The 20,023-nt window shown below is 45.4% G+C and overlaps 1 protein-coding gene across 5 annotated transcripts in view; it reads right to left on the minus strand.

Moving 5' to 3' along the window:
* Positions 1-3,487: 3,487 nt before the first annotated feature.
* LOC309552372 (uncharacterized protein) overlaps positions 3,488-20,023 on the minus strand; it is a 46,794-nt gene continuing 30,258 nt past the window's right edge. For 2 of the 5 annotated variants that reach the window (XM_082253302.1, XM_082253306.1), the window contains 3 exons: positions 17,788-17,840; positions 14,996-15,888; positions 11,574-11,814 (listed from right to left, as the gene is read on the minus strand). In XM_082253302.1, coding sequence (XP_082109428.1) covers positions 11,713-11,814; positions 14,996-15,888; positions 17,788-17,840 — 1,048 coding nt within the window. In that variant the 3' untranslated portion in view covers positions 11,574-11,712. Of the gene's footprint in view, positions 3,764-10,707; positions 11,815-14,696; positions 15,889-17,787; positions 17,841-20,023 lie in introns of those variants that run through there. The other 3 variants (XM_082253304.1, XM_082253303.1, XM_082253305.1) reach the window with 3 other exon arrangements.

Raw genomic sequence — 20,023 nt, forward strand, 5'->3', positions numbered from 1 at the left:
ATGTTGGACAGTGGGAGGAAACCTGACGAATGGGTGCATAGGCTTTAATACAGTCCTGATGATTGGCAGAGGGCAGGTCCTTCTGAGATACTGTATAAAAAGCCAGGAGCACATGTGCTGCAGGGTCTTTCGTGGAAGAGTGAAGTCCCGGAGGGAGGGGGCAGCTGCCTCCTCCTTTGAAGAGGTGCCATGGAGACGCAGGAGGTCATCCTGAGGGCTGCAGAAGCAGTAGAGAGGAGCTAAACCCAGAGGTCCAGGGAAGCTGACTGAGAGGGGAGACACTGGAGACCCTGTGGCTGCAGTATTGTGAGTACAGGGACTTGTGTCAAGGGGCCTGACCTGAGGGGGGCCACCCCTGCTCATAGGATAGTCAGTGGACAGGTGTCAGCAGGAAGAGGATGCCTTCATCTAAAGTGGCAGGAAGAATTAACAGCCTGGCTGTTCCATACCTAAGCGGGAAGTAGAGAAGATAGAAGTCCTCAAATACTGTGAATAGTTAAATTGGAGTATCCCACTATTTCCTTCCCCTATCCCCATCACAAAATAAACAACAAAACAACCAAATACCCCCAGAGTGATTATTGAAGAGATAGAGCCAAGAGGAATGTAAGAAAACGGCATTTCTTATAGCTGTGTGCTGCCAACCAGGGGGACCCGCAGAGTGAATATCGAGCAGTCCTTTTGGGGGCAGTACTACACATACTATTCCTCAGGTCTATGACTGTCTTAACTGCTAAGCCTTGCTTACAGTTCTGTTAAGGATCAGGCGAGTGATATTCCCATAATCCCTCTCCAGAACCAAGGAGGCATGCCGGTCGTATTGACACTTCCTAAGAAGAAGCTTTACCTCCGAGATCTCCCCTGGATCTCCTCCATACGAGACAAGACGATCAAGCTTCCTCCGCAAATCCTAGTAGGCAATGTACATACCAAGCTGCTTCTTCTTACTTATGGCCTTGAAAAGTCCAGTCGCCCTTTGTTTCACAAACTCCCAGCATTCTCACTTACTGCTGCAAAAGTCCAGAATAGAAACCTGTGCCTGAAAAAAAAAAAAAATCAAAGAATTGTCTTACCTCTACCATCTTCCAGGAGAACCAAATGCAGTTTCCAGGTACCCTTTCCCCTTGGTGGAGTGTCCGATGCATTCAGAGTCACAGATAGCATTCAGTGAGAGCTCCATCACAAAAAAAAAAAAGACGCTATAACTTTTGCGTAAACCAATCAAAAAAATATGTAGCAGAATACATATTGGCCTAAATTGATGAAAAAATTAGATTTTTTTCAATTTTTTTATTGGATATATATTTTATTATTGGATATATATGATATAGCAGAAAGAAAAAAATATTGTTTTTTTTTTTTTTTTTAATTTGTTGCCCTTTTTTTGTTATAGCACAAAAAATAATAACCGTAGTGGTGATTAAATGCCACTATTTGTGGGAAAATAAAAGGACACAATTTTTTTTTTTGTGTACAGCCTTGCACGACTGCGCAATTGTCAGTTAAAGTAACGCAGTGCCATATCGCAAAACATGGCCTGGTCAGGAAGGGAGGTAAATCCTTCCAGAGGTCAAGTGGTTAAAAAACACACAGCAAATGAATCGCATGGTACTGTTAATACGATCCAAAGCAGGCAAATGTGAACAGAACTGTGGTTTCTGGTGTAAACTGGCCCCTTATCCTGTTCCAGTGGCAACTGTAAAAGTTTGAATTTCCCATCACATTCTGTTCCGAGTGACATTGGTTACCAGGACAAACAGAAAGGGTACTGTATATCTCCCCAGTGGGGTTGGAAATAAAAACCTGGCAGAGTTTTTAAATTATCCCCATTCCATCCAAAATTGATAAAAGATTGGCTTCAGATATTCTGATAAGGAAATCCATGAGGCTTCTGTATGCTGGCAATCCAGCAAATACAACCTTCTAAGTGGATTATTGACCTTGATTGCAAGAAAGACTTGCAGAGGGGATTGCTTGGAGGTCAGTGAGTGCATAAATATTCATGTTTGTATTGTGTTCCCCCTACTCTAGATGCCTTTTTGACTCATCATTGGGTCCAATGATCATTGAGTACCATTATTTCAATATCAATACAGACAGGGGAGGGCTAGCAGCCTTAGGCCTGGGGGGCAAGTCCAGTCAGGTGACCCATTGAACCAACCAATTGGAGCAACTAGTGAAGTACTACAAGTCCAAGCATTAATGGCTGAGATCTAAGGATGTGCCCCCCCCCCACTAGTGAAAGACCACAAGTCCCAGCATGCACCCCTGAGATCCAAGGAGGTGACCCCCTTAGATCTCACGGGTTCATGCTGCGACCTGTAGTTCTTCACTAGTTGGGGGGGTTGACACATCCTGAGCTCTGAGGGGTTCATGCCAGGACCTATAGTCCCTCACTTTTTGGGGGGGAGTCACATTCTCAATAGTGAAGGACTAGAAGTGCCAGCATGAACCCTGGCTGAGATCTAAGGGTGTTACCTCCTCTGCTGCCCGCTTATGCTCCCATGACAAACATGTTCCACATATGTTGTAATTCATCCGCTGCTCCCAACCTCACCTCAGGCAGGTCGACTCTTGAGAGGTGATCTATTTGATCCTGGCACAGACAGGTCCCTTCCCTCAGGCAGGCTCTGAGGCGCATGTCGCCACACAGGAAAAGATGGAGAGAGTGGACGGGTGGAGCCAAATAGGCGCAGAGGAGGAGGAAGTTAAATCCTCCTCCACTCTGAATGCTGGGACCTCGGCCTCCCTTTCCTCCTCCTGACATCACGGGTTGCTAGATGGCAGGCAATCCTAGCAACAAGTACAGACAATAGCGGCAAGCAGCGTAACAGACGGGTCTCAGCCGGCCAGGTGACTGTGTGACTGTGAGTACAGCAGAGCTGCTGCTGTGACGGCCTTTTCTGGGGGGAATCAGATTGACCCGGGGGGAAATTTCCACCCTGCCCCCGGCCCAGTCCTCCCCTGAATACAGACACAGATATGACCACAATGAAACAAACAGTTTATTCAGTATTGTGGTTTGTTAGCAGGTGAGCTGACACAATTTGTTACCTTATACAAAAATTTCATTTATACACAATTACATTTTTAAAAAAATGCTCAACTCTTAGATGCTGTCCGATTCTGTTTCGGTATTTGTAAATTCCCCCTAATGAGTACACAAAACTCCCTTAATCAAGATATACTGTATATCCAATTCTAAAGTTTGACCATCCCATAATGGGTTTGACTGACAGTTCAAAGTCACCCGACTCAAAAGCCGCCCCGTACAGCATGACTTCAGCGTGGCTTGCAAACGACTTCTTTATTAGAAGTCAATGCAAGTCGCTCCAAAGTCGCCCCCAAGTAGTGCAGGAACCTTTTATGAATTGAAGCAACTTGAGTCACTTCAATTAGAATGGTTCCATTGCACTGAATGGTCCCCCAGTGTGAATCAAGCCTAAAGTAGCAGCACCTCTAGGAAAGTCCATGACATGGTTGCCAAAAGCTATTTGTTGGCCAAGTTAAAGTAGTGATGTCCTTGGAACAATAGCAGCTATAAAGCTAAGGATTAGTAGCTCAACGTTTAAGCTTCAGCCTATCACTGCTGATGAAACTTTTCTAGTCAGTAGCAGTATGCCTCAATGTGTGTTCTTTTGCCTACTGTAATATTGCTCATTTTAGTGAATGCTGTCACTACTGTGAACTTAGTAGGCACTTAGTACAATAAGCCAACTAGTAGGCAATGACTTCATAAAGCATTCAACAAAGGAAGCTGAACCTCTCCCAGCATCTCAAGCTCCTCTCTGTTCAAGATCCAGAAGTTGAGTCTTCGATACTACTCTTATTGAATGCTATCAACCTCAGCACAGAAGGTACAGCTGTGATTTAATAGGCACTTATTACACTATGCCAACTAGTAGGCAATTATTTTTTCATTACAGGTATACTGTAGAGCGCCGACAATTTATACATCGCTTTATATATATCTTTATGTATACTGCATATACACTATATTGTCAAAAGTATTGTGACCCCTGCCTTTACACGCACATGAACTTTAATGGCATCCCAGTCTTAGTCCGTAGGGTTCAATATTGAGTTGGCCCACCCTTTGCAGCTATAACAGCTTCAACTCTTCTGGGAAGGCTGTCCACAAGGTTTAGGAGTGTGTCTATAGGAATGTTTGATCATTTTCCTGAAGCGCATTTGTGAGGTTAGGCACTGATGTGGGACAAGAAGACCTGGCTCGCAGTCTCCGCTCTAATTCACCCTAATAATGTTCTGTCGCTTACATAGTTACATAGGGGTTGATTTACTAAAATTGGAGAGTGCAAACTCTGGTGCAGCTCTGCATAGAAACCAATCATCTTCCAGGTTTTATTTTTAAAGCTTAATTGAACAAGCTAAAATTAGAAGCTGATTGGCTATCATGCAGAGCTGCACCTGATTTTGCACTCTCTGGTTTTGGTAAATCAACCCCATAGTTACATAGTAGATGAGGTTGAATAAAGACAATAGTCCATCCAGTTCAACCTGTGTAGGTGTGTGTGGCTGTAATCATCTCACATAGCCCTGAATGTTCTGATCCTTGAGATGTATGTCTAAGAGTCTTTTGAAAGCCACCATACTTCCCGCAGAAACCACCTCTTGTGGTAGAGCATTCCACAATCTTGTAGCCCTCATTGTAAAGAACCCCCCACGTTGCCTGAGGTTAAAACGCTTCTCCTCTCATTGTATGCCCTCGAGTCCTCGTGCAATCCCTTCGATTGAACAGCTTTTTTTCTAAGCTGAGATCCCCATTGAGATATTTGTAAATTGCTATCATGTCCCCCCTCAGGCGTCTCTTCTCCAGGGAAAATAAATCAAGCGATTGCAGACGCTCTTCATAATTAAGGTCCTCCAATCCCCTAATCAGTTTAGTTGCCCTTCTCTGGACTCTCTCCAGCTCCAACACATCCCTCCTGAGGACTGGCGACCGGAACTGGACAGAATACTCCAGATGCGGTCGGACCAGAGTTTTATAAAGTGGAAGGATTATAGTCTTATCTCTGAGGTCAGGACAGGTCAGGTGTAGAGTAGAGGGAGATGACCCTGTTCCCCATTAGTTCCCACAATGTCCTCAACCTCCAACAAGTCCATTCTAGGAAGAACTGATTTCACATTTAGTTTCTTAGATGCTAGTTCTTTAAGTTTATCCATTTTTTTTATCAGCTTCCCAGGCCTGTGTTGTGGTTGGCCATTAGTTCTTTGCCAGTCAACAAGAATGGGTAAGTATATTTATAACCGGTACAGAAAATCATAGTGTCTGCCATACTCTCTGTCCCATCTTTAGAAATAAGACTAGTGGAGGTAGCCTGAAGTACTGGAGACACCAAAGAGACGTCTTCTGGTAGCGTCCACTGTAAGGTAGGTTCTCTGTGGCTCAGATTGACATACTTAGCATGTGAAGACAGCCTAACAGCAATATCAATTCCCGATGGTCCTGCACTCAGGAGGACAACTGAGTGGGAAGAGAAGACCTCTGGGTAGAGATAAAAATGGTTGTGCAACACTTGACCTCCAAAAAGGTGTGGAAACCACTTAGTCACTAGCCGAAAAGTAAAACTCTACTTTCATTGAAACACAGTAGCTCACTTAATAGCTACACAATGAAATCTACTATTTATAATTATCTGCAGCCAGGTGCTTGACTACAGAAACTCGAAGAAACATTTTCCTCTTTACAATCATTTACTTTCATTTTTTACTAAGACACTGATGTTCTATTTTCCTCTGGCCAACAAAGAGAGCTATAAGCCAAGCAACCCCATAGATTTCAATGCAGGGTGTTTGGAATCCTGGGAATTGTAGTCCGACACAGCAGCCCTGTAGTACAGGTACTGACCTTGTGAATTACAGATTCCAGTGTACCCTGGGCAGCAGGAGCAGCTGGCAAAGGGTTTTTTATTAAACTGCCCAGGGAAGTGGGCTGTCTTGGCGTTGAGGAAAGCAAGGAGAGGACACCTGCTGCAGGTTGAGAGACTAGTGAGAAGCCAGATGGGACCCGAGCTTGAGACCCAGGGAGAGACATCCAGGGCTACACAACGCGGACCACTGCAATCAAACTTGTACCGCTGCAGCAGGGAGACTAGAGTGTACTCTCACGCTTTTTTTCCCACTTCTGAACATCACAGGCATCTGAGATTCCTTCCAGAGTGAAAGTTCGCAGCTACACCACAGGGACTGGTAATAGGGCTCATCCCCCACCATTCACACTGTTAGCTGAAGCTGGGTCACTGGAGACAGGATATTGGGTCTATCACAGCTATACTGCCCCAGTGCAGTATCCATGGAGGACAAAGGGAAAGGTCACTTAAAGTGTATGTAACACCCTCTAGTGTATAGTTTAGTTAGGAAAATTTAGCTGACTCACAGTAGCTCACGTGAGTCCGGGACATTGTTGTGGGTTCAGATTTAGATTAGTGGGCAGGCTATGCAGGCTTGGCTTCTAGTCCCCCCCCCCCGGTTTCTGGAAGCTTCTTAAAGTTCCAGAACTTAGTGGGAGGGATCTCTGATAATCCCTGGGCAAGGATGGCCCAGAAGGTGGGGAGATTCCCCTTAAATATTGGAGAGTGTGGCCAGAGGGTGGTTGTTGTTGGGTGGAAGATAGAGTGCCGAGAGGAATGTGAGGCCTGGGAGAGGACCCCGGGGCTCGGAGTGCTCTGTCTCCAGGCTGTAGAGGAAAGAAGGAGAGGAAGCTGAAGAGAGGGACCTTCACCACCCTTCAGTCTCATCCAGGAGACACCCTCTCTATCATGGGAAGACATGTACAGCAGGAGGCCTGAACAACAATCTTAGCCAAGGCAGCAGGATTTAAAGGGACAGTGTGAGTACCTCTACTTATCACCCCCAGGTTCAATAAGCTAGAAGACTGCCAGATGCAACATTTAGCAAGCTTGTATTGGGACAGTGTCACAGCTAACCTAAATCTTTTGCTCTGGGACAGTTTTTAAGGCAGCCAGGTGGGTTGCCATTTTCTGCAAGTGATGGAACTTTGTAAGTTTCACTAAGGGGACATAGAGCTCCTGAAAAAGAGGAAATTTGACATGATTCATTAAAGATTGACATTATTCCAGAAGCAGTACAGTCCATGATCTGCATTTCTTTTTGCAAATAGAAAAGACGTTTTTCCTCAAGTTGTTCTACCAAGTTCAAGTTGGGCATCCCATAACCCCTTATCCCTATCCAAGTTAATTTGCCTTAATAAGCAACAAAAAAACAAGCCCATGGACTGGGCATTTTGCCTGGCCAGGCAGGAATAGGGGAACCCAATATCCAGCGGCCCTCTAGGGGGTAGCGCTCCATGTATGTAAAGCCAAAACCAAAAATAAAATATATTCTAGCTTACCATTCCTTAAATGTGATGGCTACATTCGTTTTTTATCTTTGAGACTAAGTACATGTCCTGCAAGTACCGAGACATTTCTGCTGATCTTGTCAGAAATCCAGTGTCCTTGTAAGTTTCTGTGCACTGAACTGAAATCTCAACTAAAGTTATCAGCCGCCTCAAGTATATTCTATGAAACATGAAAAAACTCCCCATACAATAAAAAGGTGGGGGGGGGGGGCAGGTGTTCTGTAAATCATGTCAGGACTACAACACTGCTCCTCCAACACTGACAGAGTGTGAGGAGAGGAGAGCCCATCAGCAGCATCTTCTCACAGGGGAGACCTGTACAGGTAATCAGTGCTCTCATTATCAGTGCAGCCCCAACAGTGAAGCCAATCAGTGACCATTTGTGATGCTAATGTATGCCCATCAGTGATGCCAATTTGTGTCCATCAGTGATGCCAATCTGTGCACATCAGTAATGCCAGTCAGTACTGCCTTTCAATGCCCATCAGTGCCTCCTATCCGTGCCACCTATCATTGCACATAAGTGCTGCCTATCAGTGCCCATCACTGCCGCATATCAGTGCATATTAGGGCCTCCTCATCAGTGCCACCTCATCAGTGCCCTTCCCTGCCATCTCATCAGTGCCCATAAGTGCTGCCTCATCAATGTCAATCAGTGCCACCTATCAGGGCATATTAGTGCTTCCTCATCAGTGCCACCTCATCAGCGCACATCAGTGAAGGAGAAAAGTTACTTATTTACAAAATTTTCACAGAAACTAAGAAAACTTTTTTTTTTCCAAAATTTTTTGTATTTTTTTCCTTATTTTTAACAAAAATGAAAAAGCCCAGTGGTGATTAAATATCATCAAATAAAAGCTCAATTTGTGGGAAATAAAATATAAAAATTTCATTTGGGTACAGCGTTGCATGACCGCATAATCGTCACTCAAAGTGTGACAGCGCTGAAAATTGGCCTGGGCAGGAAGGGGGTAAAAGTGCCCAGTATTGAAGCGGTTAGAGTACAAGTAGCCAGCAAAAAAAAACTTTTTATTTTTGGATAGAGTAGAGAATGGCTCAGATTTCTTGGGAAGATTTCCACTCATAGACACAACAGGAAGTTTCCCCTAAAACAATGTTCCCCCTGAAAGTTTAACCTTTAGGGGTCGGTTCACACTATTTGAATGGGCTGAAATGGCAGCGGACCACACCAAAAGTAGTGCATGACCTACTTTATAAAATGCACAGCAAATAGATCGCATGGTACTACTGTATCATATGCACTGCATTTAGGACCTGCGTTTGGGTGTCCTTAAGTTAACACCGACACCGGCTGTAGATCACAAATGTGGTGTGTTTTGAATGTGGTGCGGCACTGCATTCTGGTGTGAACTGGCCCTTAATCCTGTTCCAATGGTAACTCTAAACCTTTGAATTACCCATCACATTCTGTTCCGAGTGACATTGGTTACCAGGACAAACAGAAAGGGTAAATCTCCCCCGTGGGGTTGGAAATAAAAACCTGGCAGAGGTGCTAAATCATCCCCATTCCATCCAAAATTGATAAAAGATTGGCTTTAGATATTTTTTAATTTAAGCAAATGAGGATTCTGTATGCTGGCAATCCAGCAAAAACAACCTTCTAATCGGATTATTGGACTTGGCTGCAAGAAAGGCTGGTGGAGGGCATTGTTTGGAGGTCAGTCAGTGAGTTAACTTTTATACATTTATTGATCGCATAATAATAGCCGTGTGGCTACGCCATGTAATCATGAAGTAATTGCCCATTTCCAGTTCATGAATATAACACAAGTAATTGTAGTCTTCCTAGATGCCTTTTTGACTCATCATTGGGTTCAATGATCATTTAGTACCATTATTTTAATATCAATACAGACACAGATATGACCACAAGGAAACAAACTGCTGATTCAGTATTCTGGTTTGTTAGCAGGTGACTCGGGAGATACGGAGGATTGAGGAGAAGCCGCCGCTGCATCAGGTAAGTGCACGCTGGTCTCTCTGCATGCTGTGCTAGCTCTGCATTTAAGGGGGCACGCTAAGGTCACTCTACATTTAAGGGGGCACGCTGTGGGCACTCTACATTTAAGGGGGCACGCTGTGGGCACTGCATTGAAAGGGGGCACGCTGTGGTAAGTCTGCATTGAAAAGGGGCACGCTGTGGTCAGTCTGCATTGAAAGGGGGCACGTTGTGGTCAGTCTGCATTGAAAGGGGGCACGCTGTGGTCAGTCTGCATTGAAAGGGGGCACGCTGTGGTCAGTCTGCATTGAAAGGGGGCACGCTGTGGGCACTCTGCATTGAAAGGGGGCACGCTGTGGGCACTCTGCATTGAAAGGGGGCACGCTGTGGGCACTCTGCATTTAAGGGGGCACGCTGTGGGCACTCTGCATTTAAGGGGGCACGCTGTGGGCACTCTGCATTTAAGGGGGCACGCTGTGGGCACTCTGCATTTAAGGGGGCACGCTGTGGGCACTCTGCATTTAAGGGGGCACGCTGTGGGCACTCTGCATTTAAGGGGGCACGCTGTGGGCACTCTGCATTTTAGGGGGCACGCTGTGGGCACTCTGCATTTTAGGGGGCACACTGTGGTCACTTTGGCGAGGTCGTGTTTATGGGTGGAGCAGGGTAGGGTTTGGGTGGGGCAACAAGTGGCGAGTAACTCTTAAGGCCTGGCTAGTAGCTCATGACTTGAAATTTTGAGCCCTGTGTATATATGTGTGTGTGTGTTCAAATGTCAGGCAAAATGGTCGGCCCTCACGCATGTTCACTTCATTAAATTTGGCCCTCTTTGAAAAAAGTTTGGACACCACTGCCCTAATGAGTGCGCAAAACTCCCTTAATCAAGAGATACTGTAGATCCCATTCTAAAGTTTGACCAAACCATAGTGGGTATATGACTGACACTAAGGCTCGGTTTCCACTAGTGCGACTTGCGGTGCGACTTGACACATGTCAAGTCGCACAGCAAGTCAAAACCCATTGTTTTCAATGGGGCACGTTTCCACTGTTGCGGCTTCAGTTGCCGCAACCTCAAAAGTAAATCGTGTACTACTTTTGAGCGCGACTTCCCTCTATATATGAGGGACAAGTCTAACTGAAGCCGCGGTTTACTTTTGCTACGAAGTCGTGCTAGAAGTAGCACGACTTCGTAGCCGCACTAGTGGAAACCTAGCCTAAAGCAGCAGCACCTCTAGGGAAGTCCATGACAGATTTGCCATAATCCATTTGTTGACCAAGTTTAAGTAGTGTTGTCCTTGGAACAATAGCAGCTATAAAGAGAGCTAAGGGTTAGTACCTCAAGTTTTAAGCTTCAGCCTATTACTGGTGATGAAACTTTTCTAGTCAATAGCAGTATGCCTCAATGTTTGCTCTTTTGCCTACAGCAATACTGCTCATCTTAGTGAATGCTGTTACTACTGTGATTTAGTAGGTATTTAGTACAACATGCCAACTAGCAGTCAATGACTTCAAAAATGATTCAAAAAAGGAAGTTGAACCTCTCCCAGCATTTCAAACTCTTCTCTGTTCAAGATCCGGAAGTTGAGTCTTCGATATAATGCAGGGTCCATATTCCGGAAGTTCCGGGTGGCCTCGTACATTTTGCTGAGCACAGGAGCCAATGGTTCAAAACCTGCTGTATCTGCAAGCCATTGGTTGTACTCCCACTGGTTTATTCCAAGACGGTGAAGATATTTGATTGGTATCCCAGAATTCTGGGTTTTTAAGACTTCTTCACGGGATTCTAAAAGCATTTCCTCTGGAGAAGGCAGCTGGCATTTACCCTCCAGTACAGACAGAAAAAACTGAGCCTGGCAATGAAACAATGGGAAAGGGATCACAATTTTAACAGCTCCGATGAAGCCCAGAGTAGGGTAGCGAGCATGAATGAGATGCTTGTAGAGTGGAGGGAGATGACCCTGTTCCACATTAGTTCCCACAATGTCTTCATCCTCCAACAAGTCCACTCTAGGAATGATTGATTTCGCATTTAGGGTTTCATTTACCTGAGGTTTTTCTTTATTTTTTTTAAACCCTTTCCCAGATTCCAGTTCTTCAAGTCCATCTACATCTTTTCTCACCAACTTCTCTCTCTGGTCTATCTTCTGGTTGACCATCATGTAACTGGCAGTCAGCAAGAACGGGTAGTTATATTTATAACCTGTAGAGAGAATCATAGTGTCTGCCATAATTTCCATCCCATCTTCACAAATCAGACTATTGGGCGTAGCGCGCACCACTGGAGGCACCAATGAAAGGTTTTCTGGTGGGGTCCACTGTAAAGGAGGACCTCTGTGGCTCAGACTAACATGCTTTGCATGAGGAGACAGTTCTAAGGAAATATCAATTCCAGATGGTCCTGCACCCAGGACAACAACTGAATGGGAAGAGAAGACCTCTGGGTAGCGATAATAATGACTGTGCAACACTTGACCTGAAAAAAGTGTTTGAAACAAATTAGTGACTGGCTATGAGTAAAATTTCACTTTCATAAAAAAAAAAAATTGATATTGCACACATCATTGCTAGTCTGTTACGTACATAATGTTCATATCATTATCTATCTCAATTGTACAGTACAGGACACAGGCTGGATATGGTATGGAAATCCAATGCCTGTGGTGCTCAAAGACTCAGCCTTCTTCTCGGCAAAGCTATCATGTAACAAGAAAGGTGTTCGATACAACCAATCCTCTAAATCTTAATTTTATTTAAACCGCAATAAAACCAATCAATCTTTGCACAGGCTTCTGCCTCACAGGGCCTTAATAATAGTTTTATGGACAAGCTTTCCCCATTTCTACACCCTTCTCTTCGAGTACCCCACAGGGGAATACCCTTTTTGATAGCAATGGCAGAAATCAGGAAACTGGGACAAAAGTTTAGGCTAATTTTTACTCTGCCGAAGGCCTGTAAACACTCAAACCACTCAGAGTGACAATGCTTTTTGTGAACTGGAGCAAGACCCTATTTTAACACCACTCTCTACGTTCGAAACAAATACAATAGGAAATTCATGATGATTGGGTTTCTCCTCAAAAGATTTACACCCCTTGAAGAATCATGCTTAGCTCTATCTAGTGGAAAAATAGTTCATAAAAAAGTGGAATGTTCTGGTAGTAGACCCCGCCACTTCAGACTAAAATAAACATTTTACTGTGCCTATAGAAGATACAGGCCCTGCTCTGCAATCACCTATCACTGAAACCACAACTAATTGGACTAAAGCTTCGTACACATGCAACGATTATCGGCCGTCTTTTGTCCAGTGTTGTTGTGTTGGTTGAAATGTGCTCTAGACTGCACACGAATTTTCTCGGCCAACAAAACCCAACTTCAGAAGTGATGTCATGTGCTGGTTAACTTTCTGTGTGTTTTTTCTTCTCTGAGCATGCCCAGTCTTGCTCATCTGAATTTTGTCTGCCGAAATCTGTACTGATTGACGGAAAATCGGCCGTTCTGTTGACGGCCAACAAAAATTTTATAGCCTGCACACCAGATTTTGTTCGGCCGAAAAGTCGGAGCTGGTTGTCGGAAGCATCATACTAACAAGTCGAAAATCGGCCGATCGGACCTTGGCCAAAAATTCACGACCAACAATCGTTGCGTGTGTACGAGGCATAAGGCAATTAACAACTAACAGGATCCTGTCTTCCAGCATCAAACTCTGGAGAAACATTTACAGACAATATCCTTCTGCCTTATTGTTTTGTATTGATGCCCTAGAATATGTCATGAATTAAATGTCCAGAATGGCTCAGACGTATGGCTAAAAGCCTGGTCAGCTGAAGCTGATTAAAAAACATGCCTCACAACCATGCACTTTGAAAAAACAAGTCCCTTTGGTGAGGCACTTCCATTGCTCTCCTCAGACTTCATCTTCAAAGCCAAAACTCAGCTCTTCCTTTTAGTGCAAGATTTGGAACACAAAATCCACCATCCAATTCAAGCTCTACCAGAAAGCTTTCTTCACAATGAAGGGACACCCTCACTCCTAAAACTGAGGGGCATTCTGTTAGAGTTTGGAAAGAAGTAAACTCCGCGCTATGGATATCTAACGGGTGTATAAAAAGTATTAAGGCTGCAGCCTACCCTACTCTACAATCAAATGACTGTATAAAAAGGGGGGGGGATTAAATATGGGTAATTGGCGCTGCCTCTGTTAAATATATAAATAACAACGTGATGTGTGTGAATAAAAGTGTCTGTGCAAGTATCAATATACGCAATTGAATAAATAAAATAAAACCAACATATAAAAACAGAAATAATATGATAAGACCAACATATAAAATTAATGATATATCCCAGTGATAAAAAGTGCAACCAAGTGATATAAGACAATTGCATTAGTACTGGTATAAGCAATATATAAGCAATATAAAGTGCAAAATAACAAATGGTGCTATGTGGTGCACAGAAGTAGAAAACGGGTGTATTAAGAAAAAACATTGCCGTAATGTGCAAACCAATGAATATTATGGCAAACTGCCTAAAAATATATATTCCTAATGGCCAGTAAAGTGATAAAAAACCAAATATTAAAACAACGTGAATAAAGTGCAATTAGTGCAATAATGTGCAAAAAAGCAATTAATATTAGAATAGCTGGCTACAAACTATATATTTAGTCCTAGTAGCCGGTAATGGTGATAAGAGTGGTGTATCCGAATACAGAAAAAAGATCCGTGAAAAGAGATCCGTGAATGGATGAAATAGGATTCAGGTGACCCCGTGGTGGGCAACTGGCGAGGTGCAAGGAGATCCCCCTAGTAAATGACCTACTAACCAGATGTACCCACCCCTCACAGGGGTAAAGGGCGGGTATTTGGGTGTGGATGAAACTCCTTCCCTTCGCTCTTAACTTCTTGGTTCGGGGGATGTTGAAGGCCGTCCCTGGGGGTCCCAGGTGTCACCGAAGGAAAAAATAGGATCCCAAGGTTCTCTCCAATAGGAATGGTAATATATGCGAAGTACGTAGATAAAGGCTGGCCACTCAGCAGTAAATCATACAGGGCGAGAAAAAGGCTCGATAGTATAATGACTGAGAATACAATAGCGTTCCGGGACGCTATTACCCCGCTTGTATAAAAGCTATCTGATTCTGTATCTGACTTTGTATATTGCCCTAATTGAGTATACAAGACTCTCCTTATCATGATATACATCCCATTCTAAATTCTGACCATACTATAATGGGTAGACCTGACACGAAGGCAGCAGGATCTCTAAGGGAGTTACCAACAGGCTTGCCACATTTCAATTTTTTTTTTCTTGAGCTCGCTCTGTGGTGTGCAAAAACTAAAAAAAACAGTGCAGTTATTGAACAAGTTATAGTAGCAATTTCCTTAGAACAAAACCCACTAAGGAGTGAAGGGTTAGTTCCAACATGTTTTAGGCTGCAGCCTTATGCTGATGGTGATTAAACTTTTCTAGTTTATAGCAGTACACTTCAATATGTAGTCCTTGGCCTACAGTAATACTGCTCATCTTAACATATGATATCAATGTCAGTGCAGAAGGTACTGATGTGATCTACAGTAACAGGCACTTAGAATTACATGCCAACTTGTAAGCATATGACTTCACTCAGCATTTAACAAAGGAAGTTTAACCTCTCCCTTCATCTCAAACTCCTCTCTGTTCAAGATCCGGAAGTTAACCCTTCGGTATAATGCAGGATCGATATTCCGGCAATCCCGGGTGGCCTCAAATATTTTGACCATCACAGGGGCCAATGGCTCAAAACCTGCTGTATCTGCAAGCCATTGTTTGTACTCCCACTGGTTCATTGCAAGGCGGTGAAGATATTTCAAAGGTATCCCAGAATTCTGGGTTTTTAAGACTTCTTCACGGGATTCTAAAAGCATTTCCTCTGGAGAAGGCAGCTGGTATTTACCCTCCAGTACAGACAGAAAAAACTGAGCCTGGCAATGAAACATTGGGAAAGGGATCACAATTTTAACAGCTCCAATGAAGCCCAGAGTAGGGAAACGAGCATGAAAGAGGTGCTTGTAGAGTGGAGGGAGATGACCCTGTTCTACGTTTGTTCCCACTATGTCTTCATCCTCCAACAAGTCTACTCTAGGAAGGACTGATTTCACATTAAGCTTCTCAGATGCTAGTTCTTCAAGTTTATCCATATTTTTTCTTGTCAATTTCTCTCTCTGGCCTGTCTTCTGGTTGACCATTACTTCCCCGGCAGTCAACAAGAATGGGTAGTTATATTTATAACCGGTACAAAAAATGATAGTATCTGCTATAATTTCAGTTCCGTCTTCACAAAAAAAACTAGTGGAGGTAGCACGAACTACTGGAGGCACCAAGGAGATGTTTTCTGGTAGGGTCCACTGTAGAGGAGGACCTCGGTGGCTCAAACTGACGTGCTTAGCATGTGAAGACAGCTCCAGGGCAATATCAATTCCAGATGGTCCTGCACCCAGGAGGACAACTGAACGGGAAGAGAAGACCTCTGGATAGCGGTAATAATGGCTGTGCAACACTTGACCTGGAAAAGGTGTGGAAACGACTTAGCCACTGGCCTCAAAGTAAAACTCTACTTTATTTGATACACAGTAGCGGGAATAATAGCTATACAATGAAGTCTACGATTTAAAGTTATTATAATTATCTTTTCATTGTTATCTGTTAGGCTCCATGTACACGGGATGTTGTAAATGGCCGTTGAGGAGCAGTTGGGCGTTTTTTTTAGAAGCCCCTGAACCCATCTACATTCTATCTTATCTGTCCATGTACACAGGGTCGTTTACAGTCATTTGCAGGCAGTTGAGTTCAGGGACGTCATCTGTGACATAAGGGGGCGGGGCCTACCAGTGACATCACCGGGAGGACACGCCCACAATGGCTATATAACAAGCTGCAGAGACCGGCATAATCACCGGAGACATCGTCGGAGGAGGACCAGAGGAAGAAGAAGAAGACCAGAGGAGGCAAAAGAGCAGAAGATTGGACAGCAGAAAAGCGGACAGCAAAAGAGCAGAAGACCAGAAGACCAGAAGAGAGGAGAAGACCGGAGCGGAGAAGACCAGATGAAGATTTTTAATAAACTTTCCAAAACGTCTCCTGTTGTTATTTACACACACTGCCTTTTATGGGGTGAATGGGTAGGGGTACAGTGTACCCCATACCCATTCACATAGGGAGGGGGTCCGGGATCTGGGGGGCCCCCTTGTTAAAGGGGGCTTCCAGATTCCAATGAGCCCCCTGCCCGCAGACCCCCACAACCACCGGCCAGGGTTGTGGGGAAGAGGCCCTTGTCCTCATCAACATGGTGGCAAGGTGCTTTGAGGTGGGGGGGTGCAGAGCTCCCCCTGCCCCAAAGCACCAACATCCCCCCCATGTTGAGGGCATGTGGCCTGGTATGGTCCAGGGGGGGTGGGGCCGCTCGCTCGTCCCCTCCCCCTTCCTGCCCTACCGGGCTGCATGCTCGGATAAGGGTCTGGTATGGATTTTGGGGGGGACCCCACGCGGTTTTTTCGACATGGGGCTACCCTCAAATTCCATGCCGGACCCGAAGGGCCTGGTTTGGAACCTGGGGGGGACCCCCACGCAGTTTTTTTCCCATTTTTGGTGTGGAGTTCCCCCTTAGGATTCTCACAGCGCAAGTCACGCCGCAAGTCGGATCATCCTGATCCGACTTGCGGTGCAACTTCCATTCAAATCAATAGGCTCCCATAGGGAACCATTGACTTTGAAGGGAGGCAGAAAAAACGCTGCTAAAAGCAACGTGGCCAAACGTGCAATAACGCCAATGGAAAAAGCTACTGAAAGCACATTTGACAGCTGCTTTTTCCCGGTGTCAGAACTGGCTTTGCAGCACGTTTTTTCTAACGTCCCGTGTACATGGAGCCTTAAAGGGCTAGGATTTTTAAAAAACGACCACAAAAAAATCAAATGCTTCTACCTTGCAAATCTGGTAAGCCCAGCAACATTTAATTTCCTAGTCATACAACAGACCCACTGTTGCGTGATTAAAGCAAGCAGACCCTCCCACTTTAACTTTATCAGGACAAAAAGTGATGAGAATTATTGCAAATGGGGTGGCAGCCAAAAATAAAAAACACATTTCTAATGTAAGTAAGAATTAGAACTTCTGAATAATATTTTATTGTTCTCTGTGCCCCCCTGCTCTGGTGACATTCATGCCCTCCACCCCTGTTTTTTTGTTGGGGGAAATCATATGGATAGGAAGTGAGGGAAGTCAGAGAAAATCTCCCCGCCGAGCAGAGAGCAATAAAAACTTGATTGAAATTCTGTTTTAACTACTTCATCTTCCAAACTTTGAAATCAGTTTACCACCCCCCCCCCCCCCAAAAAAAAAACTGCTTAATTTCACCAATTATCCCTGTCCTAGAACCAAACTAGAATTAGAATTAGATTTTCTCACCTTGAAACTGTTCCAACCCTTCAATGTCTGGCACAAATGGATGGGAGTAGTGTCTACAGAATAAAAGAAAAGAGGTGTCAGGTTTACTCAGTAATACTTTTTTTTTTCATATTTTAGATAGTGTAGGCAGTGGTTAAAGGTGATCTTCATGCCCCCTATTACCCCCCAGCACCCCCTCTAAATGATCATTATAACTGGCATTTAAAAAATAAAAAAATATATACTTTTTTGCAAACCTAAAGCAATGGTCACATGATGTTCCCATCCCAAGTGTTCTCATCACTCCTTACTGGAGATAGGATCCTTTGTTGGGTGTCCATGTCACCACCGACTTGATGTGGACATTTCTTATTGGCTGTCCAGAGGTGGGGTCCTCTCAGGATCCAGAATAAAAGTTTGCAGTGGTTAAGCCAGTGGCAGGAGACTGACAGGTCATTACTCAGCGGTGGCGGGGCTACTTTTGTATGTATGAGCACTCTCCAGGAGTACTATAAACCTTTTCTCTCTGCCCCGCTCTCGTCTACCTAGGCCAGAATGATATCTTCTCTCCTTTGAAGCCTCCTGGGAGATCAGTGTCACATGTCCAGGAGCAGAGGCACACGGCAGCCAGGAGAAGCTGGCGCGCATCATCAGGGGCCGGCTTCTTGAACCCAGAAAAGGCAGTCTGGCTCCTGATGAAGTCACAAAAGGGGTGGGCAGTGGGAACTGGGCAGTTGCACCTGAGCAATGGAGTTCAGCAGGATTTGCTGGACAGGCGAGTATGTGAATCCAGGATAAACCTTGATAGCAGGTAAAGGGGACTATAGAAAAAAAAAAGGGTTTGAGGCGCATGCGCGAGGTCGCGGAAGATGGCCGCTTAGCTTCCGTGCTCCGCGCCACCGGACACTTACCCTCCGCAATCTGAAGCACTGCTCCGCTCCAGCGACGACTCCTCTGCCCCATCGGCTTGCTGACACCACCGGGCACACGGGGGTATGCGCCGATCGTCCCAGCGCAATCAAAGGAAGCGGCCCCAGGTGAAATTAACTCCGGCAGGGAGGGGCAAGATGGCGCCCGAACCTCCGGAGCCTGATGACTCCACGCGGCTCTCCTCTTCTTCCCTGGCGGACAGCCTGCAGCAGTTCCCCGTGGACCTGGTAAGCCCAGCTTCTCCAGACTCTGATGCCATGTTAGCGAAATTCAGGGCCATCGTTAGGGATGAGATCGCTACAGCATCCCGCAAACTTTCTTCCGACCTCATGCAGGGGTTGAAGGAGCTTGGAGGCCGCACCAATCAATTGGAGCACAGAATGGATCTGACCACCACAGTGTTGGAGGGCCATGAGGATGAGGTGGACAGGCTAACTGGGGAACTTAGTGCCCTCCGTGATAAACTGGAGGATGCTGAGAATAGGGCCCGCAGGGATAATCTTCGGATTCGTGGATTCCCAGAGACTGTCACTGACCTCCAGGGCACAGCTACTGCCTTTTTCCAAGAACTGGCCCCAGACATTCCCCTGGAATGCCTGGAATTCGACAGGATTCACAGGTCCCTGGCTCCTAAACCTACTGAGGGTCCCCCTCGGGATGTTATCATCAAATTTCACTACTACCGCACTAAAGAGAGACTCATGCAGGCAGCCAGGGAGCACTCTGATCTCTCCTTCCAGAGCTACTCACTCCAACTGTTTGCGGATCTTTCCCCGGCCACCATTGCCAGGCGGCGGTCCTTGAAGCCCTATCTACAGATTCTGCAGACCCACAAAATTAAGTACCGTTGGGGCTTCCCCTTCAAACTCTCGTTCACGGTGCAGGGCCACCAATTCCATGCTACCTCCCTGGCTGATCTACGTAGCCACTTCCAGGAACTGAACTTGGATCTCCCCTCCTCACAGGCGACACCCAAGTCCTCATCCTCGGCTTCCAAGTCGAGACCATCCACGTCATCCCCACCTTCCAAGCCGTCATCTCAAGGCTCTCATCATGGCTCCCAGGCCCTTCGTTCTCTTCAGGCTCAACGCTTTCATGATGTTCCCGTCAAGTGATACCACTGGACTAAATTTTCTTTTTTTGGGCCTTTTTTGCCCTTTTTTTTTCCATTTTTCCGGATGTACCCCGCCATTGGGTGACTTTGTAGGGGTCCCTGGGACATCCTACTGGGGTGGGTGCCCCCCCCCCCTGTGACCCCCTCCGGGTTGTGGGGGGCTGGGGGCCCGCATCCTGCTCCTGGTTGCACTTTTTGGTTTTACGGGTGTTG

This window comes from Pelophylax lessonae, assembly GCF_965119305.1.
Source record: "Pelophylax lessonae genome assembly, chromosome: 4".
Taxonomy (NCBI): domain Eukaryota; kingdom Metazoa; phylum Chordata; class Amphibia; order Anura; family Ranidae; genus Pelophylax; species Pelophylax lessonae.